This window comes from Mesoplodon densirostris, chromosome 6 (genome assembly GCF_025265405.1).
Source record: "Mesoplodon densirostris isolate mMesDen1 chromosome 6, mMesDen1 primary haplotype, whole genome shotgun sequence".
Taxonomy (NCBI): Eukaryota; Metazoa; Chordata; class Mammalia; order Artiodactyla; family Ziphiidae; genus Mesoplodon; species Mesoplodon densirostris.
In genome coordinates, this window is record NC_082666.1 from 36,446,980 (window position 1) to 36,465,127 (window position 18,148).

Below are 18,148 nucleotides of genomic sequence, written 5' to 3' on the forward strand. Positions count from 1 at the left end.
AAATTTCCCAAAATTCTAGCTTTTGCTTAAAAGCTCAACTTTCATCTTTGCCAATAAAGCATGTTAACTGCTTTCTTGAAGCCTCATTTTTTCATTTTAAAAGAGAAAATACATGCCAAATACCCATCTCAATAACTAGAGTTTGCCTCTCTACTCTTTTTTTTAAATAAATTTATTTTTATTCATTTATTTTTGGCTGTGTTGGGTCTTCGTTGCTGCACGTGGGCTTTCTCTAGTTGCGGCGAGCAGGGGGCTACTCTTCATTGCGGTGTGCGGGCTTCTCATTGTGCTGGCTTCTCTTGTTGCAGAGCATGGGCTCTAGGCATGCAGGCTTCAGTAGTTATGGCTAAAGGGCTCTAGAGCACAGGCTCAGTAGTTGTGGCGCACGGGCTTAGTTGCTCCGCAGCATGCAGGATCTTCCTGGACCAGGGCTCGAACCCATGTCCCCTACATTGGCAGGCGGATTCTTAACCCCTGTGCCACCAGCGAAGCCCAGTTCTTAGTTTTTTAAGGAAATTCCATATTGTTTTCCATAGTGGCTGTATCAGTTTACATTCCCACCAACAGTGCAGGAGGGTTCCCTTTTCTCCACACGCTCTCCAGCATTTACTGTTTGTAGATTTTTTGATGATGGTCATTCTGACCGGTGTGAGGTGATACCTCATTATGGTTTTGATGTGCATTTCTCTAATGATTAGTGATGTTGTGCATCCTTTCATGTGTTTGTTGGCAACCTGTATATCTTCTTTGGAGAAATGTCTATTTAGGTCTTCCACCCATTTGTGGATTGGGTTGTTTGTTTTTTTGATATTGAGCTGCATGAGCTGCTTGTAAATTTTGGAGATTAGTCCTTTGTCAGTTGCTTCATTTGCAAACATTTTCTCCCATTCTGAGGGTTGTCTTTTGGTCTTGTTTATGGTTTCCATTGCTGTGCAAAAGCTTTTAAGTTTCATTAGGTCCCATTTGTTTATTTTTGTTTTTATCTCCATTTCTCTAGGAGGTGGGTCAAAAATGATCTGGCTGTGATTTATGTCATAGAGTGTTCTGCCTATGTTTTCCTCTAAGAGCTTTATAGTGTCTGGCCTTACATTTAGCTCTTTGATCCATTTTGAGTTTATTTTTGTGTATGGTGTTAGGAAGTGTTCTAATTTCATTCTTTTACATGTAGCTGTCCAATTTTCCCTGGAGCTAATATGATTTTTTAAATAACTATTAATGGTTTAGAAAGCAAACAAATAATCTTGTATGTCCAGGTTTCAACTTGGAACACTTTTAAACACAGTTAACTAAACAGATAACTTATGTTATTAAGCAAACATCTTATTTCTAGAATTCAGAAGAACCCACCTATTGTTCTAGATTCTAGACCACGGGTCAACAAACTACAGCCCATCGGCCAAATCTGGCCTACCATCTATCTTCATAAGGTCTGTGAGTTAAGAGTAGTTTTTACATTTTCAAATGATTTTTTAAAAATCAAAATAATATTTTGTAAAAGTATTATTTCATGAAAATAATATGAAATTCAAATTTCCGTAACAATAAAGCCTTACTGGCACACGGCCACGCTCATTCAGTTCTGTTCTGCCTATGGCTGCTTTCATGCTACAGCAGAGTTGAGCAGCTGCAGCCTCAGAACAATATATTCAATAAAGCCTAAAATATCTACAGGAAAAGTTCATTGAGGCATAATCTGGACAATCATTATTTAAGCATCTGAACTGAAAACACCAGATCAGGTAAACAAAGTTACCAGGAGATTTTAATCCACCTAGACTAGTATGGCTTAAAACTAGTATCAATATTTCCCATAGCATAGGTTCAACTTAAATCAAAATAACCTGGAGAAAATGTTCAAATACATAGAGCCATGTCAATAAAATGCTTTTTATGATGATGTGAGAGTAAACAAAAAGAACCTACCTCTTTTGTCTTCAGTGGTATATCTCCAAGGTATACCTTGTACATCTTATTAATGATGGCAGGATTATTCCAGTCAATCAAGCTACAGAAGGTTTCAACAACGCTTGTTAAAATTATTATTTTTTTCTCCCACTCCAATAATTTCAAAAAATCATAGCCTTAATATGTGTTACCAAAGAAAAATATTATAAATACACAAGTGAAATGGGCAACTGACACTGCAGAAGAGAAGGAAAGGGATTAACTTCTATCAAAGTTAGTTTTCAAACAGAAAAAAAAGTCACTTATCCCACCATGATTCAACGTAAGATAGATCAGTGTATCCAGTGGCCCAATTTGGTACTACTCAAGAAATCTGGACTGTCTTCCACTCTCAGGGCCAATGCCACAGAGCATTCCAACACAGCAGAGCCATACTACACTTGTTCAAAGAGCCCTGAGGCACGATTCTTCTGTTCAGCCACTTGGAAATTCAAAAGTAATACAGAAAGTGACAAAAAACATTTTACCCATTAAAGCCACAACCCTAGGAAGCCTGCAACCCACGGCATTTCTCAAATACCATGGCACTGTGATCCCCAGTATCCCCTCCTTATCTCCCATCATCCACTTGCAATTTTAGCACCTAATTCTACAGAGCAATCCTGCTGCCCTTAGTCACTAAGACTTATTCCTAATTGGGGACCACAATAAGGTGACTTACTATTGATGGTCACCCACCCTCTGCAGCAGCCCCTGCCAGTCATTTTACAAACCCAGCAATAACACAATCCTGCATTTCACTTGATTAGTGAGATTTAACCATACTCTATTCTCTCTTTTGACAATGATTCTGCTTTCAAACTATGCTGTATTTGTGCAAACATAATTTATCATGCTGCTTTGACTGTTTTTCTAATCCATCTCTTCCTTCATAGCTAATCAATCCACCTCTTGTTTGTATATCCACAATTCCACTAGCCTCAAAGACATTCTATAATTCTACTTATTATTTACCTATATCTTTCCTCAGCTGATTGCTACTAACTAATCCTCAAGCTCCATCTTTGTTTCCTTCCTATAAATACTTCAGGTTTAGAGATTTTTGACAAAACACACACACACTTTAGTAAAACAAACTAAAAACTTAATAGTGATTAACTAATAAGGATAAGGATAATTTTCACTGTTTCTTCTACTTTTCCCCTTGCCACCTTTCTAGTTTTAGTTTTCTGATTACATGCTTGTGAAAATTCAGAAATGAATAACACAGAAAATAAAATTCCTCATAATCTGCACCATAACCCTCTCTATTCCTTTTCAGTAACCACTAACTTAGGTGTATCTTTTTCTAGACTTCTTTCCTATGCATGTAAAATAGTTGGATGGGCATGGCAGGTAGATAAAGAAACAGACGTATCACTTGAAGAGATACTTTTATTTAACAAAATGGGTATCTACATATTGTTCTCAACTCACTTTTTACCTCTTAACAATGTTATGCTATTTTTTGGAAAATACAATTGTTTTAATAGACAAAACCAAAACTAATTAGAATACTTCAGCACCACATTTATAGTTCCAACAATCCAATCTATTGTATGGTGTAAAGAATGGAGTCAGTTCAAACACAATGAGAAGTTTTAAAGGAAGATTTTTTGGAAAACAGAATGGAGGTTCCTCAAAAAACTAAAAAGAGAGTTGCCAGTGAGATCCAGCAATCCCACTGCTGGGCATATATCCCAACAAAACAATAATACAAAAAGATATATGCACCCCTATGTTCACAACAGCACTATTCACAATAGCCAAGATATGGAAACAACCTAAATGTCCATCAACAGATGAATGGATAAAGAAGATGTGGTACATATATACAATGGAATATTACTCAGCTATAAAAAAGAATGAAATAATGCCATTTGCAACCACGTGGATGGACCTAGAGATATCCCACTTTGTTAACTACATTTAGCATTAAAATAAATTCAAAAAAGAACTATTCCATAATTTGATTTTTTTAACAAAGTATCTTCAATTTTTCATGTGTTCTCCAGTCTTTGCACATGTCATTTATTAAAATCAGTACATATATCATTTTCTATTATGCTTTATTCATTTGCCATTACTTGGAGGCAATTTACATGTTGCTTTATTATTTTTATAATTATTTGGGCAGATATATAATATTCCATATAGGTCACATAATTTATTTATTTACCTATTGTGGAAATCTGAATTTGTTTCCTTTTTTTTTGAACAACTATAGGAAATGGTATAATGAATGAATCTGTAACATTTTTCTAAATATAATATTTTTCTTCTTTTGAATGATTCTCTTAGGTTAAATTCCCAGAAGATTCAGATAAAAGATTGTAAATATTTTTATGATTCATTACCTAATACAAACTACTTTCCAAAAATTATTTCAACTTACAGCGTCAATCAACAGGGTATAAGAATAGCAGTTTCAACAGAAACTTAAATGGAGTAATCAAACGTTGCACAATGTTATTTACCAATGGGTACAAACTGGCATACCACTGTTTTTTTGTGCATGATTTGATTTCTTAAACACAATATTTTCTATGAGCCTATTTACTATATGTATTTCCTCCTGTGTAAATTAAGATCTATTCAACACCTCTTTTCACAGGACCTGATTTTCATCATATTAACCATAATACCTACATATCCTTTATTAAAAGTCATATCAAATAATTTGATAGGGGAAGAATCAAAAATGAATAACTTCCGGGTTCTGACATTTTTTTCTTAACATCAGTTCTTTAAGTTCACTTACCTAGACAAAGGTTTCAATTCTTACAGTTATAATCCTAACCCATTCCAATTTTAAACTACTTCTCCAAACAGCTTTTCTTCTTTGTCTTATACAGAATTCTGCTCTTTAGCAAACTGTCTTTCATACAAATTAGGTATATTTCACAATCTCATAAACTGAATGTCTCACTACACAAAACCCAAAAAGAACAAATATGTGCTGAGCAAGCTTTTAGAAATCTAGCCTCTTTTTAATTTCAAAAGTTTAAAAGGGAAGCAGTTTACCTTTGCTTGCTTTTCAACTCCAGGTCCGCTGCTGTGGCTACACTGTGGCGTGTGTCACTAGAAGCAATCACCAGATGAAGAACAGCTTCGAGCTCAGGCACCTGCTCAGCTTCTATGAATTTCACTATACCCAATTTGCACTGTAGATAAATGAAGGGAAGGAAAACCACTTATCAGAGAAACAAAGACCACCAGCCTAAAACATCTGTTTCACATATCAGTATGCTCATAAACCAAAGATTAATAAAACAACAGTAGCCACTCCTATTTAGGCTTACAGTGTGCCTGGGACTATACTAAACCATATATATTCATGATTTCATTTAGCCCTCACAATCTGTGAGATGAGTATCATTATACCTATTTTTCTGATAAGGAAACTGAGGCAAGGCTGAAGAGATTAAGACACAGTTAGTAAACAATGAAGGCACAATCCAAACCCAAGTCTCGGACTCCAAGGCCATTATGATACGAAGCCTTCCTACTTAGGTTAACAGCCTCTCTAAAATGATGAAGCCTTGAACTGAAGTCCAAATCTGGAGCCTCCAGGTAGAAGTGGGGTACATCAGAAGTAAAGTACTCCATGGATTATTTTGACAGTTCAGAAAGAACTAAACTCACAGTCCATGAAGTTCTAATCTATTGTTAACATACTAACTCTGTCCTCAATATTCTTACATACTGAAAAAAACATGATTTCAAACATATGCAAGAATTGCAAATGCAAGTGAAATTCTAATCAAACAGTATTCAATCTAACTGGCTAAAATGAAACACAGACTGAAGAGAGAGTCTGCTTAGAACTTCATGCAATGTGAAGGAGCTATGAATTTCAATACAAATAATTCTATTTAGGATAAATATACCTGAAAAATGAAACTTTACCTTTAAGAATCAGTTACATGATAGCTCTCATGTATATGAATTAGGACTGATAAAGTGTACAATAACTAAATGACAAAGGATGCAATTAAAAAGGATCATAAAAATGCCTGCCTTCCCTCCCCATGTTCAACACAACTGACCTGCAACAAGAGCTACAACAGAGAAGATGCAAGCATTCACTGCACCCACAGTTATGGAAGTCAACTACACAAAGATATACACAAAAAAGTGTGCAAAGGAAGGGCTTCCCTGGTGGTGCAGTGGTTGAGAGTCCGCCTGCCGATGCAGGGAACACGGGTTCGTGCCCCAGTCTGGGAAGATCCCACGTGCCGCGGAGCGGCTAGGCCCGTGAGCCATGGCCGCTGAGCCTGCGCGTCCGGAGCCTGTGCTCCGCAACGGGAGAGGCCACAACAGTGAGAGGCCCGCGTACCGCAAAAAAAAAAAAAAGTCTGCAAAGGAAACTGAGAACAATACTTATGTCCAGCAATAGGAGACTAGTTTAAAAAATATGTGGTTTACACATAATTACATTTAATACAGACATTAAAAAGGACATTATTTTAAAACCTGATATACTATTAAATGAAAAAAATGAAGTTCAAATAGTGTGTTATGTGATACGTAAAAATGTATTGTGTAAAATTATATTTGTGTACACACACATGTACACAGAGCAGGCTGTAGGTGAATGACAAACTAAGGTGGCAGGATTCCAGGTAATTTTTAATTTCTCGTTATAATGTTCTATATTACTTGAACATTTACATTATCACTAACTTTATCATTTGAAAAAAATAAAAGCTGTCTTATCTGAAAGAAAAAAATGTAAAAAACAAAAGAGATATTTAAAAATTAGAAGAAAACAGCTTTCATCCTTGAAACTAAACTGTTCAACACTAGATCATGAAATTGACAAAAGGCATACAGAAGCCCTCAGAAATCAGCAAATAACGGCCAATGTAAGATTACAATTTATAATGTTAACAATGATTCTCCAGCACTTATAGCTTTAGCCCTCAGACAGACCTAGATTCAAAGCCTACTACTAGGAGTGAGACTGTGGTGAATCTCAAAACCTCAATTCCTTTTACAAAATGGAACTAAATTTCTATACCTTGTCAGGTTGCTGTGAGGATTAAATGAGATAATGTATTCAAAGTACTCAGTATAGTGCCTGTCACATAGATCACACTCAATAAAGAGTAGCTTCTGTTACTATTTACCCTTCTTTCTTACTTACATCATGGTTTAAGAAGAAAAAAGATCTATAAAGCACGAAGATGTTAATCTAATCAAACAGAGCCCTTGCTGAACAAATCATTCTATAAATTTGTTGAGTGGCAAGAATGCCCACTTGCCTTTTTCCCTTTCCTGGGAAAACTGTTTTGATCAGTGATCACTTACACTGCCAAAAAGAAAAGGATCAAATCATTTAGACTGCCATGGAGAGATAAAGGAAGGATTGGAAGACTAACCCATGTTGCTTGAATTCCAAAATAATTACATACTGATCTCATCTGTTCTTCCCTGAGGTGCCTGATGACACAGACACAGTGAGGCACCTTCTCTGTAGAGCACCAGTCTTTTTTAAAAGCTGCTCAGAGAACATCTGTGTCCTGTTTAAATCCAGAATAAAATTCTTAATGCCAATTTTTCAATTCCCAGGAAGAAATATAAAAGGGCGTCATGCTTTTCCCCCCATATGGTCACTTGTTCCTCACTTTACACAAAATGTACAGCCCTAAAAAGCTGAATAATATAAGATAAATTGTATTTCAACTGCACCAAAGCAGCTAGATAATTATTAAACCTGTAATTAAAAACTAAAATGAAAGTTACTCAACTTATAAATGGGCTGTATTTTATACTTGGAACATGTAAGCAGTATTAGAAAAACTAAACAGCATTTCCCACTCCTCCCTTTCCCTGGGGCTTTAACCAATAAATGACGTGATGACGAGAACACATTACATCAATCGTATTTCATTACTTCATTACAGAGCCTGAATACGCTGGAATTATGTAACACATGCTTCCACGGACTTCAAAGGGGCAAGTGTGCAGGGTTAAGCTCCGTATGAACAAGCAGTGTGTGATACCTGTTCCAACTGTTCAGGTGTCCATGGGTTATCTCCAATAACTCGTTTAGCTGCATAAAAGCTCATTCCTGGGGGAGGCTGTGGTATTCCAGAACCTCCCCCACTATTTGAAGAAGAACCCTGTGCTGAAGATGAATTTTGGCGACTCTGGGATTCATTTAACACATATCTGGAAAGGAAATAGGAATTTAACCCCTCTATAAACACATACAAACACATGCATATATATAGCACATTCAATTATATACTTTCCTCCCACAGAATTTTGTGAGAAGAATAAACACTTGAAATTAAAATTTTATCATAAAGAAAAATTTCAGAGCTATCTAAAAAAGGTATCTACATCTTCAGCAAATTAACCATTAGAGTACATCTGCTCAACCTGGTTACAAATGAACTGTAACAGTTACCAAAAATGAATATATTCTGTTCACTCTCAATCTATAAATAATTGTTCTAAAAGCCACTATGGGCCCACTACATTTTGAGTTTTTAGTTGACAAATACAAAGGTTTACTGACTGTAATGGGGTGGAGGGGGAACTACTGTTTTATACCCAAAGCAGAGAATATTTATAGTCATTCCCATTTCTGTTCAATTCTCCTTGAACTCCTTATTTTCTGCATTAGAAAACCCACTGAGGGCCCCCCTGGTGGCGTAGTGGTTAAGAACACACCTGCCAATGCAGGGGTGACGGGTCTGAGCCCTGGTCCGGGAGGATCCCACATGCCACGGAGCAACTAAGCCCATGCATCGCAACTACTGAGCCTGCGCTCTAGAGCCCACAAGCCACAACTAGTGAGCCCGCGTGCCACAACTACTGAAGCCCACACGCCTAGAGCCTGTGCTCCACAACAAGAGAAGCCACAGCAATGAGAAGCCCGCACACCGCAACAAAGAGTAGTCCCCGCTCACTGCAACTAGAGAAAGCCCGTACGCAGCAACGAAGACCCAACGCAGCCAAAAATAAATTAAATAAATTTATTTTTAAAAAATAGAAAAAGAAAACACACTGAAACCTCCAAACCACTTACCATACAAGCACATACACCCCAAAAATGAAAAAATTCAGAAGGATCCAAAGAGGAAAAAAATTCTAATAAGGACCAGCTTTTTCCATTATATGTTCAAAGCACACAGCTTTGCAGCTAGTTATTAATTTATCATCCCATTTCTTTTTTAGCTTCTATAGATTAAAAATAAGATTCCTTATAAATTCATTTTGAACCAATTAAACTAGGATTCCTCATCTACAAAATGAAAATTTTGATATGAATATTAATTCAAGTCCCTCTGAACTCTAAAATTCTATGCTGACAAATTACCAGACTGGATATTAAAATAAAATACCTGTTATAATAAAAATTAAAGAAAACACCTGAAGCCTAATGGCACAGTAAATTATTCCACATTACTATATACCATATTTGTTCCATTCCTAAATTCATCTAATTTTTTTTTAAAAACCTGTTAAAGAATCATTTTAATATTTTTATATAAACAAGGCAAATTCTCACTGGTAAGAAAAATGTGAGTAACTACTGGCTTGGGTACATTGTGTGCCTAAGTTAAATTTGGATTTCAAAGTTAAATTACCAAAGCCATCATCACCTGCCAGTTCTGGCTGCCTCCTGATTCAACAACTATAAAAGGAGGTTTTCATTTATTTCTCAGTTATAGCAAGACTGGCAGCAGTTAGTAAGTCAATTAATAACTACTGAACAGCTAACATCGTGCAAAACACCATCCTAAGCACAAGACAGAGGAACAGCAGGAGGTGTAAGACTGAGTGTCTGCCATCTGGAGCAAGTTGAGACAATAACAACACAACATGTGCAAGAACATATGATGTTATCAGATGACAAAGAAACTGCAGGGAAGTAAGAAATGATATGACAGAGGTAGTGGAAGGTCCAGAAAATAAAGCCGCCAAATTAGAGGAGTGGGAGGAGAGCAAAAAGGAGAGGAAAGAAATCGTACAGTGTGAACTCTCGTGGCTGGATGGAGGGACAGGGGATGTGGAGACCCCCATGCCACGCTCATAGTGTATCCTGCATTTTTAGTCAGGGAAGAAATGTAATGAAAGCAATACGTTAGAAGAATCTCTCTGGCAGCAGGACAACCTAGAAAAGGAGCAGGCTGGAAGCAGATGACAACATGGGCGCGACGCCAGGAACCAGAGCTAGAGTAAACAGCTCCTGACTTCAAAGCGCTCCCAATCTATTAGGACGGGATAAGCCAACGACGCAATAAAAGCACAAAGTGGCACTTCAGATGGGTGCTTAGCCTTATGAGGACAAGGAAGAGTCCTGTGCCTAGGGCAGGGATTTAGTCAGAGACAACAGAACTGGCCTCTAAGCTAGTTTGTGAGGCTTTTTCAAAGTGGTTTTCCTGGCTGTCGTTTTCTGTTGTTTTCTTTCTTTCCTTCTTCCTTTCTTTCTTGATGGGGAAGCATTCTAAGCAGAGAAAACTGTCTTCTCTTAAAATGTAGACAGGCAAGGAGATACAGAGTACATGAAATGCATGAGTGCATGTAATGACTGGAAAATAACAGCCCAGGGATTTTAAGGGGTCACCTGATAAAATCTGTGTTTTAAAAATCAGGAAACTCTGTGGCAGTGTAGAAAGTTTTGAAGAAGAGCAGCTGGCGAGAAAGTCATGAAAAGACTTGAAAAGAGCCGAAACTAGATGGCAGCAGTGGGAATGGTTCCAGGACACATGGAGGAGGAGGAAGGAGGTCTTACGGAACTGATACTGCAGCAACGAGGAAGAGAAAGCTAGAGGCAACTTATAACTGAGCGCCTACAAGGCTAAGAGAATCATCACAGCACTGATGGTAGTTAAAGAAGAGAAACTGTGTTTACTGGGAAGCCTGATTTCAGCTTGGACGGGGAAAGTCTGAAAGCACAGCAGCAGCTCCACACCCATAAAGTCAGTAAGCAGCGGCGCTGGAGTTTAGAAGAGGTCAGGGCTGCAGCAAAGCAAATCTGAGACATTCATTTTCAAGTGAAAGTTGAATCACTGAAAAAAGTACTTGACTGCACACAGTAAAAGCAATCAAGAACAAGGTTGCTTTGTTTCGTTTTTATTTTTTTTTACTTACCCATAAGGCATCAAAAGGACATCTAGCATGAAGTCCAAAAGCAGCTGCACAGTCTTTGGTTTCTCAGCAAGGTTAAACGGAGAAGCTGATTTTGATGATTCAACAGGGTATTTCATGTGAAAAAGGGTTGGTATTAAAAGATGCATTAAGCTGAAAAAACAATTACATTTATTGCAACTATTTAAAAAATAGGTTTTTTTATACATGCAAATAACAGACAAAACCAAAAAAAAATTCACATAACAAAAAGTAGCAATCGTAGCAAGGGCCATTCATTTTCAATACCACTAATTTACAAAGTCCTAATATAGGGAGTGGCCTAGATTTCATTCTTATTAAAAGCTCAGGATATTGAGTAATAAGTGACATTTAGCCAATCTGGCTCATCACCAAAAACACCTGAGAAAAATGTACATAATATGGGCTCAGTGTTAATATCTATTACCACAAGAGATTTAATATTAAACCTTAGGTAAAGTTCAACTTATAACATGTCCTGTCAATCATTTTTTTCCTTTCCACATTTAATTAAAAATAAAGTCATTCTAAATATAAAGAAATTAAACATCAATCATGTCAATATTTGGAATATAATATTAAATTTCCACTGTGAATTTAAGTAACAGATTCTTTTCTTCTTTCACTATACCTGTTGCTATTAAAACGTGAAAATTTCAAACAGTGTTTACAATGTCTATTAATTTTACTTGTAAATATCTGTATTATAATCTTTTAAAAACGTTTATGCTCTAAAAAGTGAAGTGAAAACATGATTTAAATCCATCTTTCCTCCACAACTTCTTTTCATGGTTGTCACCACAACAGGGCTAGAATACAGAAGTTTTGAGCTAAGCCTAGAAACTAAGGATGATATTCCTTTTCACCTCTCCAATTCCCATATTAATACAAACGAGTAATTAGTTCCTTAAAAAACTGCTCTGAAACTTTATATCCTCCAAGAAAGAAATGTCTGATGAAAAGCATATTAGATCTCAAATTTTTGCAATCACAGAAAATCAGTTGCTTCAAAATAACTAACCGAAATAAAAATGCATTTAGATTGAGAAAAATGTTAGTTCTACACATTTTTTGATATGCTCACAAGAAATTTTATAATTTATAAAATTAACAAAACAGTTATGTTGAGGTAACACAGAACTGTCAACTCAAAGAGCTCAACTCAAGCCTTTGTATTTGCCCAAGTGAAACCAAATGTGTGGATCTATTTTTGAATGGCAGCTGTTGACTCTCACAGGTGGGCAATAAGGTAACTGAGGAAAGCATACCTGTCCTGCTGGGGCTGAGGCTTCCCTTCCATGGCAGTAAGAAGTGTAGGAGCCAGCTCACATTGTTTTTCCACTGGTAGGCGAGGATAGCCCATCTTAACATAAATTATAGTAAAATTCTAATGCAACAAGAGAAAGTCAAGTAAGTATGAAAGAAATACTCTAGAATTTCAACAAAAACACATGACTAATAACCTAGGCAGCTTTGTTATAACAAAGAAATTGAATCCTCCTTCCTCATGTTTATCACCTGTTTATTACAGCTTGACCAACTAGTATATCTCAGGAAGAACTCCAGCCCCAGTTATTCAAAATGCTTACTTTTAAGATGGGCTTCATATGAGAGAGTATGATCTAGTCTAAAGCACTTATACGTATATCAAATCATCACATTGTACACTTTAAATATAGACAATTCTATTTGTCAGTTATGCCCCAATAAAGCTGGGGAGAAAATAAAGTACACATATGTGCAATTACTTTTCACTGAAAAGAAAAAAGTAATCATTTGACCTACCTAAACCTACATACTACACATCAGTATCAGCTCTCCCAGTTTGTTACATTAATCCTTTCAAGCTAAGAGGAGACCCCATGTTAAACCCTAGGCTGCCATTTCCCAACTGGTCAATTACTAAAATAACCTCTTTTTAATTCAGACTGACCTCTCATAATCTTTTACTAAGAATCAATCATTCTTTTGTAAATCAACATACCTGACAAGTCATTACACCAACATTCCTTTGCCCTGTGTAAACGGCCATACATTATCCTGTTCCTACCATTTCCTCCAGATCAATACTCAGTGGAAAAACAGTGTGTCCTTTTGAAGAAAAACACCTCACGTTTCATTTAGTCTAAGGTGAAATTCTAGGCTGGCCAATATACTGACGACATCTAATAAATGTTATGAAAGAAAACTTCCTGTAAGTCAGAAAATATTCCAAGATAACACTCACTGTGACAAAGGAAACTGCAGCAGGGTCCTGGTACTGAACCAAGAGTGTCTCTACTGGGAGCTGTATCTTGGGGCGGCTTTTTATACGCTTATTGAGATGGACCAATAGTTCCATTACCTAAAATACAGGAAGATATGAACTGACATTATTGATCATATCTTAAAAACGAATTCATTTCTCAGATATTACTTATTTTAATGAATAGTAGCTACTTTATTCTCTTAAAGGAGGTAAATTTGACATCCCAGAAAGGGAGTATACAATATTAGAATCTTGTTCCAAAATGCTATCCCCAAGAATCCATGCACCAGATTTTTAGTAGTGAATTTATTTTTACAATGTCCTTTAGTTAATTAAACTTGAGATTCCAGATGGGCCTACACTGAGGCACAGTCTCCCAGAAGACCTGTGAACAAACGATAGCAACACACCATGCTACAGACTGAATGTCTGTGTCTCCCAAAATTCACGCTTTAAAGCCCTAAACCCCACTGTGACGGCTTTGGGAGGTAAACAGGTTTGGAGGAGGGCGGGGTGGGGTGGGGGCACGATGGGATGGGTGCCCTTCTAAGGGGATGAAGGTATCAGAGTTCTTCCTGTCTGCCGTCTGAGGATAAAGCAAGAAGACAGCCCTCCGTACACCATGAAAAGTTCCCGACGAAGAGCCTGACCATGCTGGCACTCTGATCTCGGACTTCCAGCCTCCAACACTGCGAGAAACAAATGCTGTTTATGTCATCCAGTCTGTGGGATACTGTTATAGCAGCCCAAACTAACTAAAATACAACATGAACACTACAGCAAGAGAAATATACAAGGTACTGAGAGTTTCAGGAAGAAAAAGTATCTACTAAGATCAAGGAGGACTTCTGGGAGGAACTGACAGGAAACTAAGTCCCAAAGAGCAGATGAAATTCCAAGCAGGAGATCAGTTATCAGAAGGTATAAGAGGTCTAAAAGAACATGGTGCACTGCATCTGACTGAAACACAGAGTGGTAAGAGATAAAAGCAGGACCTAGATTACAAAAGGATTTGGGTAAAATGCTGAAAATTTTTTACTTTATTTTGAAGATCATCTGATTCTACTAAAGAGTTTTAAGTAAGTAATATCAAGCTTCCTCTCCTTTATGTGGGAAAAGACAGAAATAGAGGTCAACAAGTCAACAATACCCATGGGTGGAAAGGAAGCTGCAGAGGTTTACAGTCAAATGACCCCTAGCTTACAATAAAAGTGGGATTATCTTGCTAAGAAAGGAGCATTGAGATATATGGTTTTTAGACTTTAGATTTAAAGACTCAAGAATTTAAAGTGACTATTCCAGAGGGCCAGGCTTACACTATTCTCCATCACTTCTGAAATTTGAGCTCTAGCTTCAAAGCAAGTATTAAGGAGAGCTGTAGGGATGTTCACAGCAACAGCAAAAGTTCAAAGTTATCTACAGCAATCATGAAATAAGTGAATTTAAAAAATAACAACAAATCTAAAAATCAATATTTGTTAAATGAGTGATAAGAATAATCGTAAAATAGCTGACATTTACTGAGCAGTTTCCACGCAGGACAGCTCTTTGCATTCCTTATCTCATCTGATTCTCACGACAACTGGAGAGGTGCTATTGTCATTCCCATTTTACCCGTGAGGAAGCAGAGGCTCCGGAAGTGAAGTGAACTTGTCCAAGGTTACGGAGCCAGCAAGTGGCATAGTGAAGATCTGACTCCAGAATCCATATTTTTAACCTTATCAGACACTGACAGCTGAGCTTAATTCAGCTAAAGTGTCTGTCACCGTGAGACACCCTTGGGAGCCCTCATACATTACAAAGACCTAGAAATTTGCATTACCACACATACCTCACCCAACCTCCTGCCTGTCCAGACCTGTGATTCAGCTGGATGACAGGGGAAAAAATCAGGAGGAGCCAGGCTAAAGGAAACAGCCCTCTTCTGATGCTCTAAGCTAGGCCGATTCCTAGAAGGATCCTATGGAAAATCATTATTGATGGTGGTAGACAATCATGCCCACAATGACATACTTTCTTTTTTATGACAATTTTTAAAATTTTAAGTAGATTAACTACTTAATTTTCTTCTAGCAATATTATCACCTTAAATATTGACTCATTTCCTAAATTTGGTTATCCACTGCCTGCAATCCTCTATAAACCCATAAAAATTAAGAAATCCGCTGAACCAGTCCTTCCCCCAGCTTAACTGACAACAGTTAACCTCTGTCAGTAAGCCTGCAGAATTACCAGCCTCGGGTATATAGTATTTTGTCCCTATCAGTTCCCCTTATTACTCATTCATTTATATTCATTTACTCATTAGTAAACTTTTTAATTGAAGTATAACATATAGCTGAAGTGCAAAATTGAGAATGTATGGCTTAATAAATTTTCACAAAGTAAACACACCTTTGTAACCACCAGAAGTACAAAGGCCCTGCACCCCACTCACTAACCCCTCTTCCTGACTTCTAACACCATATTTAAATTTATATAAATGGAACAAATAGGATGAACTCGTGTGTTCTTCATTCTATATTATATCTGAGATTTATCCATGTTGTTGTTTACTTTCACTGCTCTAGTAGGAAAAAAACAGAATTTATCCATTCTCCTGTATCATGATAGATATAAGATTATTTCCAGTTTGGACCATTACGAATAATGCTATGAACGTTCTTAGCTATGTCTTCTGGTGCACAGGTATACACACTTCTGTTGTATACAAACCCAGAACTGGAAATGCTTGGTCATGAAGTATACATATGATAAGCCTTAGAATATTTCCAAACAGTTTTCCAAAGTGGTTATACTAATTTACACTCCCGCCAGCAGTGGTCAGTTTTTAATTTTTACCTATTCTAAGAAGTCAGAATATACAAGGTTCGCTGTAAAAGAGAATTCTACATAACATATCTCATTTTCCTTAAAATAGTGATATGTCAGTATAAGTCTAAAACTTATTTCTCTTGGGAATTCCCTGGCAGTCCAGTGGTTAAGACTCGGCGCTTTCACTGCCATGTGGCCGATACCTGGTCGGAGAACTAAGATCCCACAAGCCACACGGGGCAGCCAAAAAATAAATAAATAAATAATAAAACTTATTTCTCTTTCACCCAATTTATCCACAAATTATCAGCTGCCACTTTACAGGTATCCTGCTTAAGCCTAACAAACATTATGAAACTGACAGTTAGGAGCCCTAAAATTACAGAACTGAAAGTCAATACTAGATTAATCCCTAGTGTCACTGACTACAAAATTTTAAGCTTTTATTAAAAAATACTCTGCTTTCACATGACAGTCTTATTTTATACGGTAAAAAAAGGTCTAATAATTGTAACTGCATTCTAGATTTGTGATCAGTATCTATATCCTTTGTTTTATTAACCATTATATAATAACCAAAACTCCAATTATCATATTGGTTCTATTTGCAAGAGGTATTAGTATGAGTACAGGACTGTACAAATCATGAAAGTCTGAACAGGTAGCTATATTTCAAAGTAAATAAAAGTCTGACCGAGTATCTATACTTAAAAGTAAATAAAAGTCTGACCAAGTATCTATACTTCAAAACAAATAAAAGGGAAACACACATCAAGCCTCTACTACTGGGAGTCAAAATAACATGCAGGCAAAATTATGTTATTGCTTTCAGACATTCTTTTTATCCTCAACTTTCATTCACTGACCCCTCATGTACTGAATTCACTTTCATACATAAGCTAAAGAATGAACGTGTCTGCCATCATGTGAAGGCAAAGCCTGGCAGAAATCATTTAGTCTTGGAATTCTCTCTCATGTGTAAAGTCCCTTGTTAGTCATGTGACACAAAGCAAGTTATTTAACTTCTTTGAGCCTCAGTTTCTTCCTAGATAAAATGGGAATAACATGAGCACCTATACCCCACAGAGTTGTTAAATGAGTTGTAATGAACTGAAACAATGCCCCCATAGGCATTTAATGCTTTGCACTATTATCATTTTCTTAATCACTTTCCCCCATTTGCAGAAATCGAATGATAACATTTCACAGGCTATTATGAGGATTAAATGGAAGGATATGTCAGAGTCTAGCATACTGCTTAGAATGTAAACAGGTGTCTCAGCTGTTATATCTATTTTCCCTTATTCCAGAAGTTTTCAAACTTACTTAACAACAAAACCCCTTTACCAAGAGAAATCTGATATGTAAAAAAAGCAAACAAAATTAGTATTTTACAATATAAATTAAATACATAAGTTCACAATGATTATATCTTTCTTTATTCTATTTTCTTGCTTTTTCAAATTATAATAGAAAAACACATTTATTACAATAAATTAAGTGAAAAATCATAATTATCCATTTTCCCTATCCATTCATAGCCACTCGAAGACACCAGTATTAATACTTTGGTGTTCATCTTCACATCTTTCTCTGTATCCACAAAAACTTCTACAAACATATTTACATCTTTATTTTTTTTAATAGATCTTTATTGGAGTATAATTGCTTCACAATACTGTGTTAGTTTCTGCTGTACAACAAAGTGAATCAGCCACATGCATACATATGTCCCCATATCCCCTCCCTCTTAAGCCTCCCTCCCATCCTCCCTATCCCACCCCTCTAGGTCATCACAAAGCACTGAGCTGATCTCTCTGTGCTATGCTGCTGATTCCCACTAGCTATATCTTTAGATTTTACTTGTTTATTTTTTACAAAAATGAGCTATATATCATTCACGTTAGCACAGAGTCCACTTTGTTTCCAATTAAAAATATATAAGCTTCTTAATTTAGACCTAAATCATTCTTTGTAGTAGTTGCATAATATTCCATGGGATTCAAAGTTGTT

The 18,148-nt window shown here is 36.6% G+C and overlaps 1 protein-coding gene across 4 annotated transcripts in view; it reads right to left on the bottom strand.

The window, feature by feature from the left end:
• Positions 1–18,148, bottom strand: part of ECPAS (Ecm29 proteasome adaptor and scaffold) — a 109,577-nt gene that overhangs the window by 60,278 nt on the left and 31,151 nt on the right. For all 4 annotated transcript variants that reach the window (XM_060101286.1, XM_060101285.1, XM_060101284.1 and 1 more), the window contains 6 exons: positions 13,301–13,417; positions 12,342–12,460; positions 11,056–11,205; positions 7,953–8,121; positions 4,969–5,108; positions 1,924–2,005 (listed from right to left, as the gene is read on the bottom strand). In XM_060101286.1, coding sequence (XP_059957269.1) covers positions 1,924–2,005; positions 4,969–5,108; positions 7,953–8,121; positions 11,056–11,205; positions 12,342–12,460; positions 13,301–13,417 — 777 coding nt within the window. The remainder of the gene's footprint in view (positions 1–1,923; positions 2,006–4,968; positions 5,109–7,952; positions 8,122–11,055; positions 11,206–12,341; positions 12,461–13,300; positions 13,418–18,148) is intronic.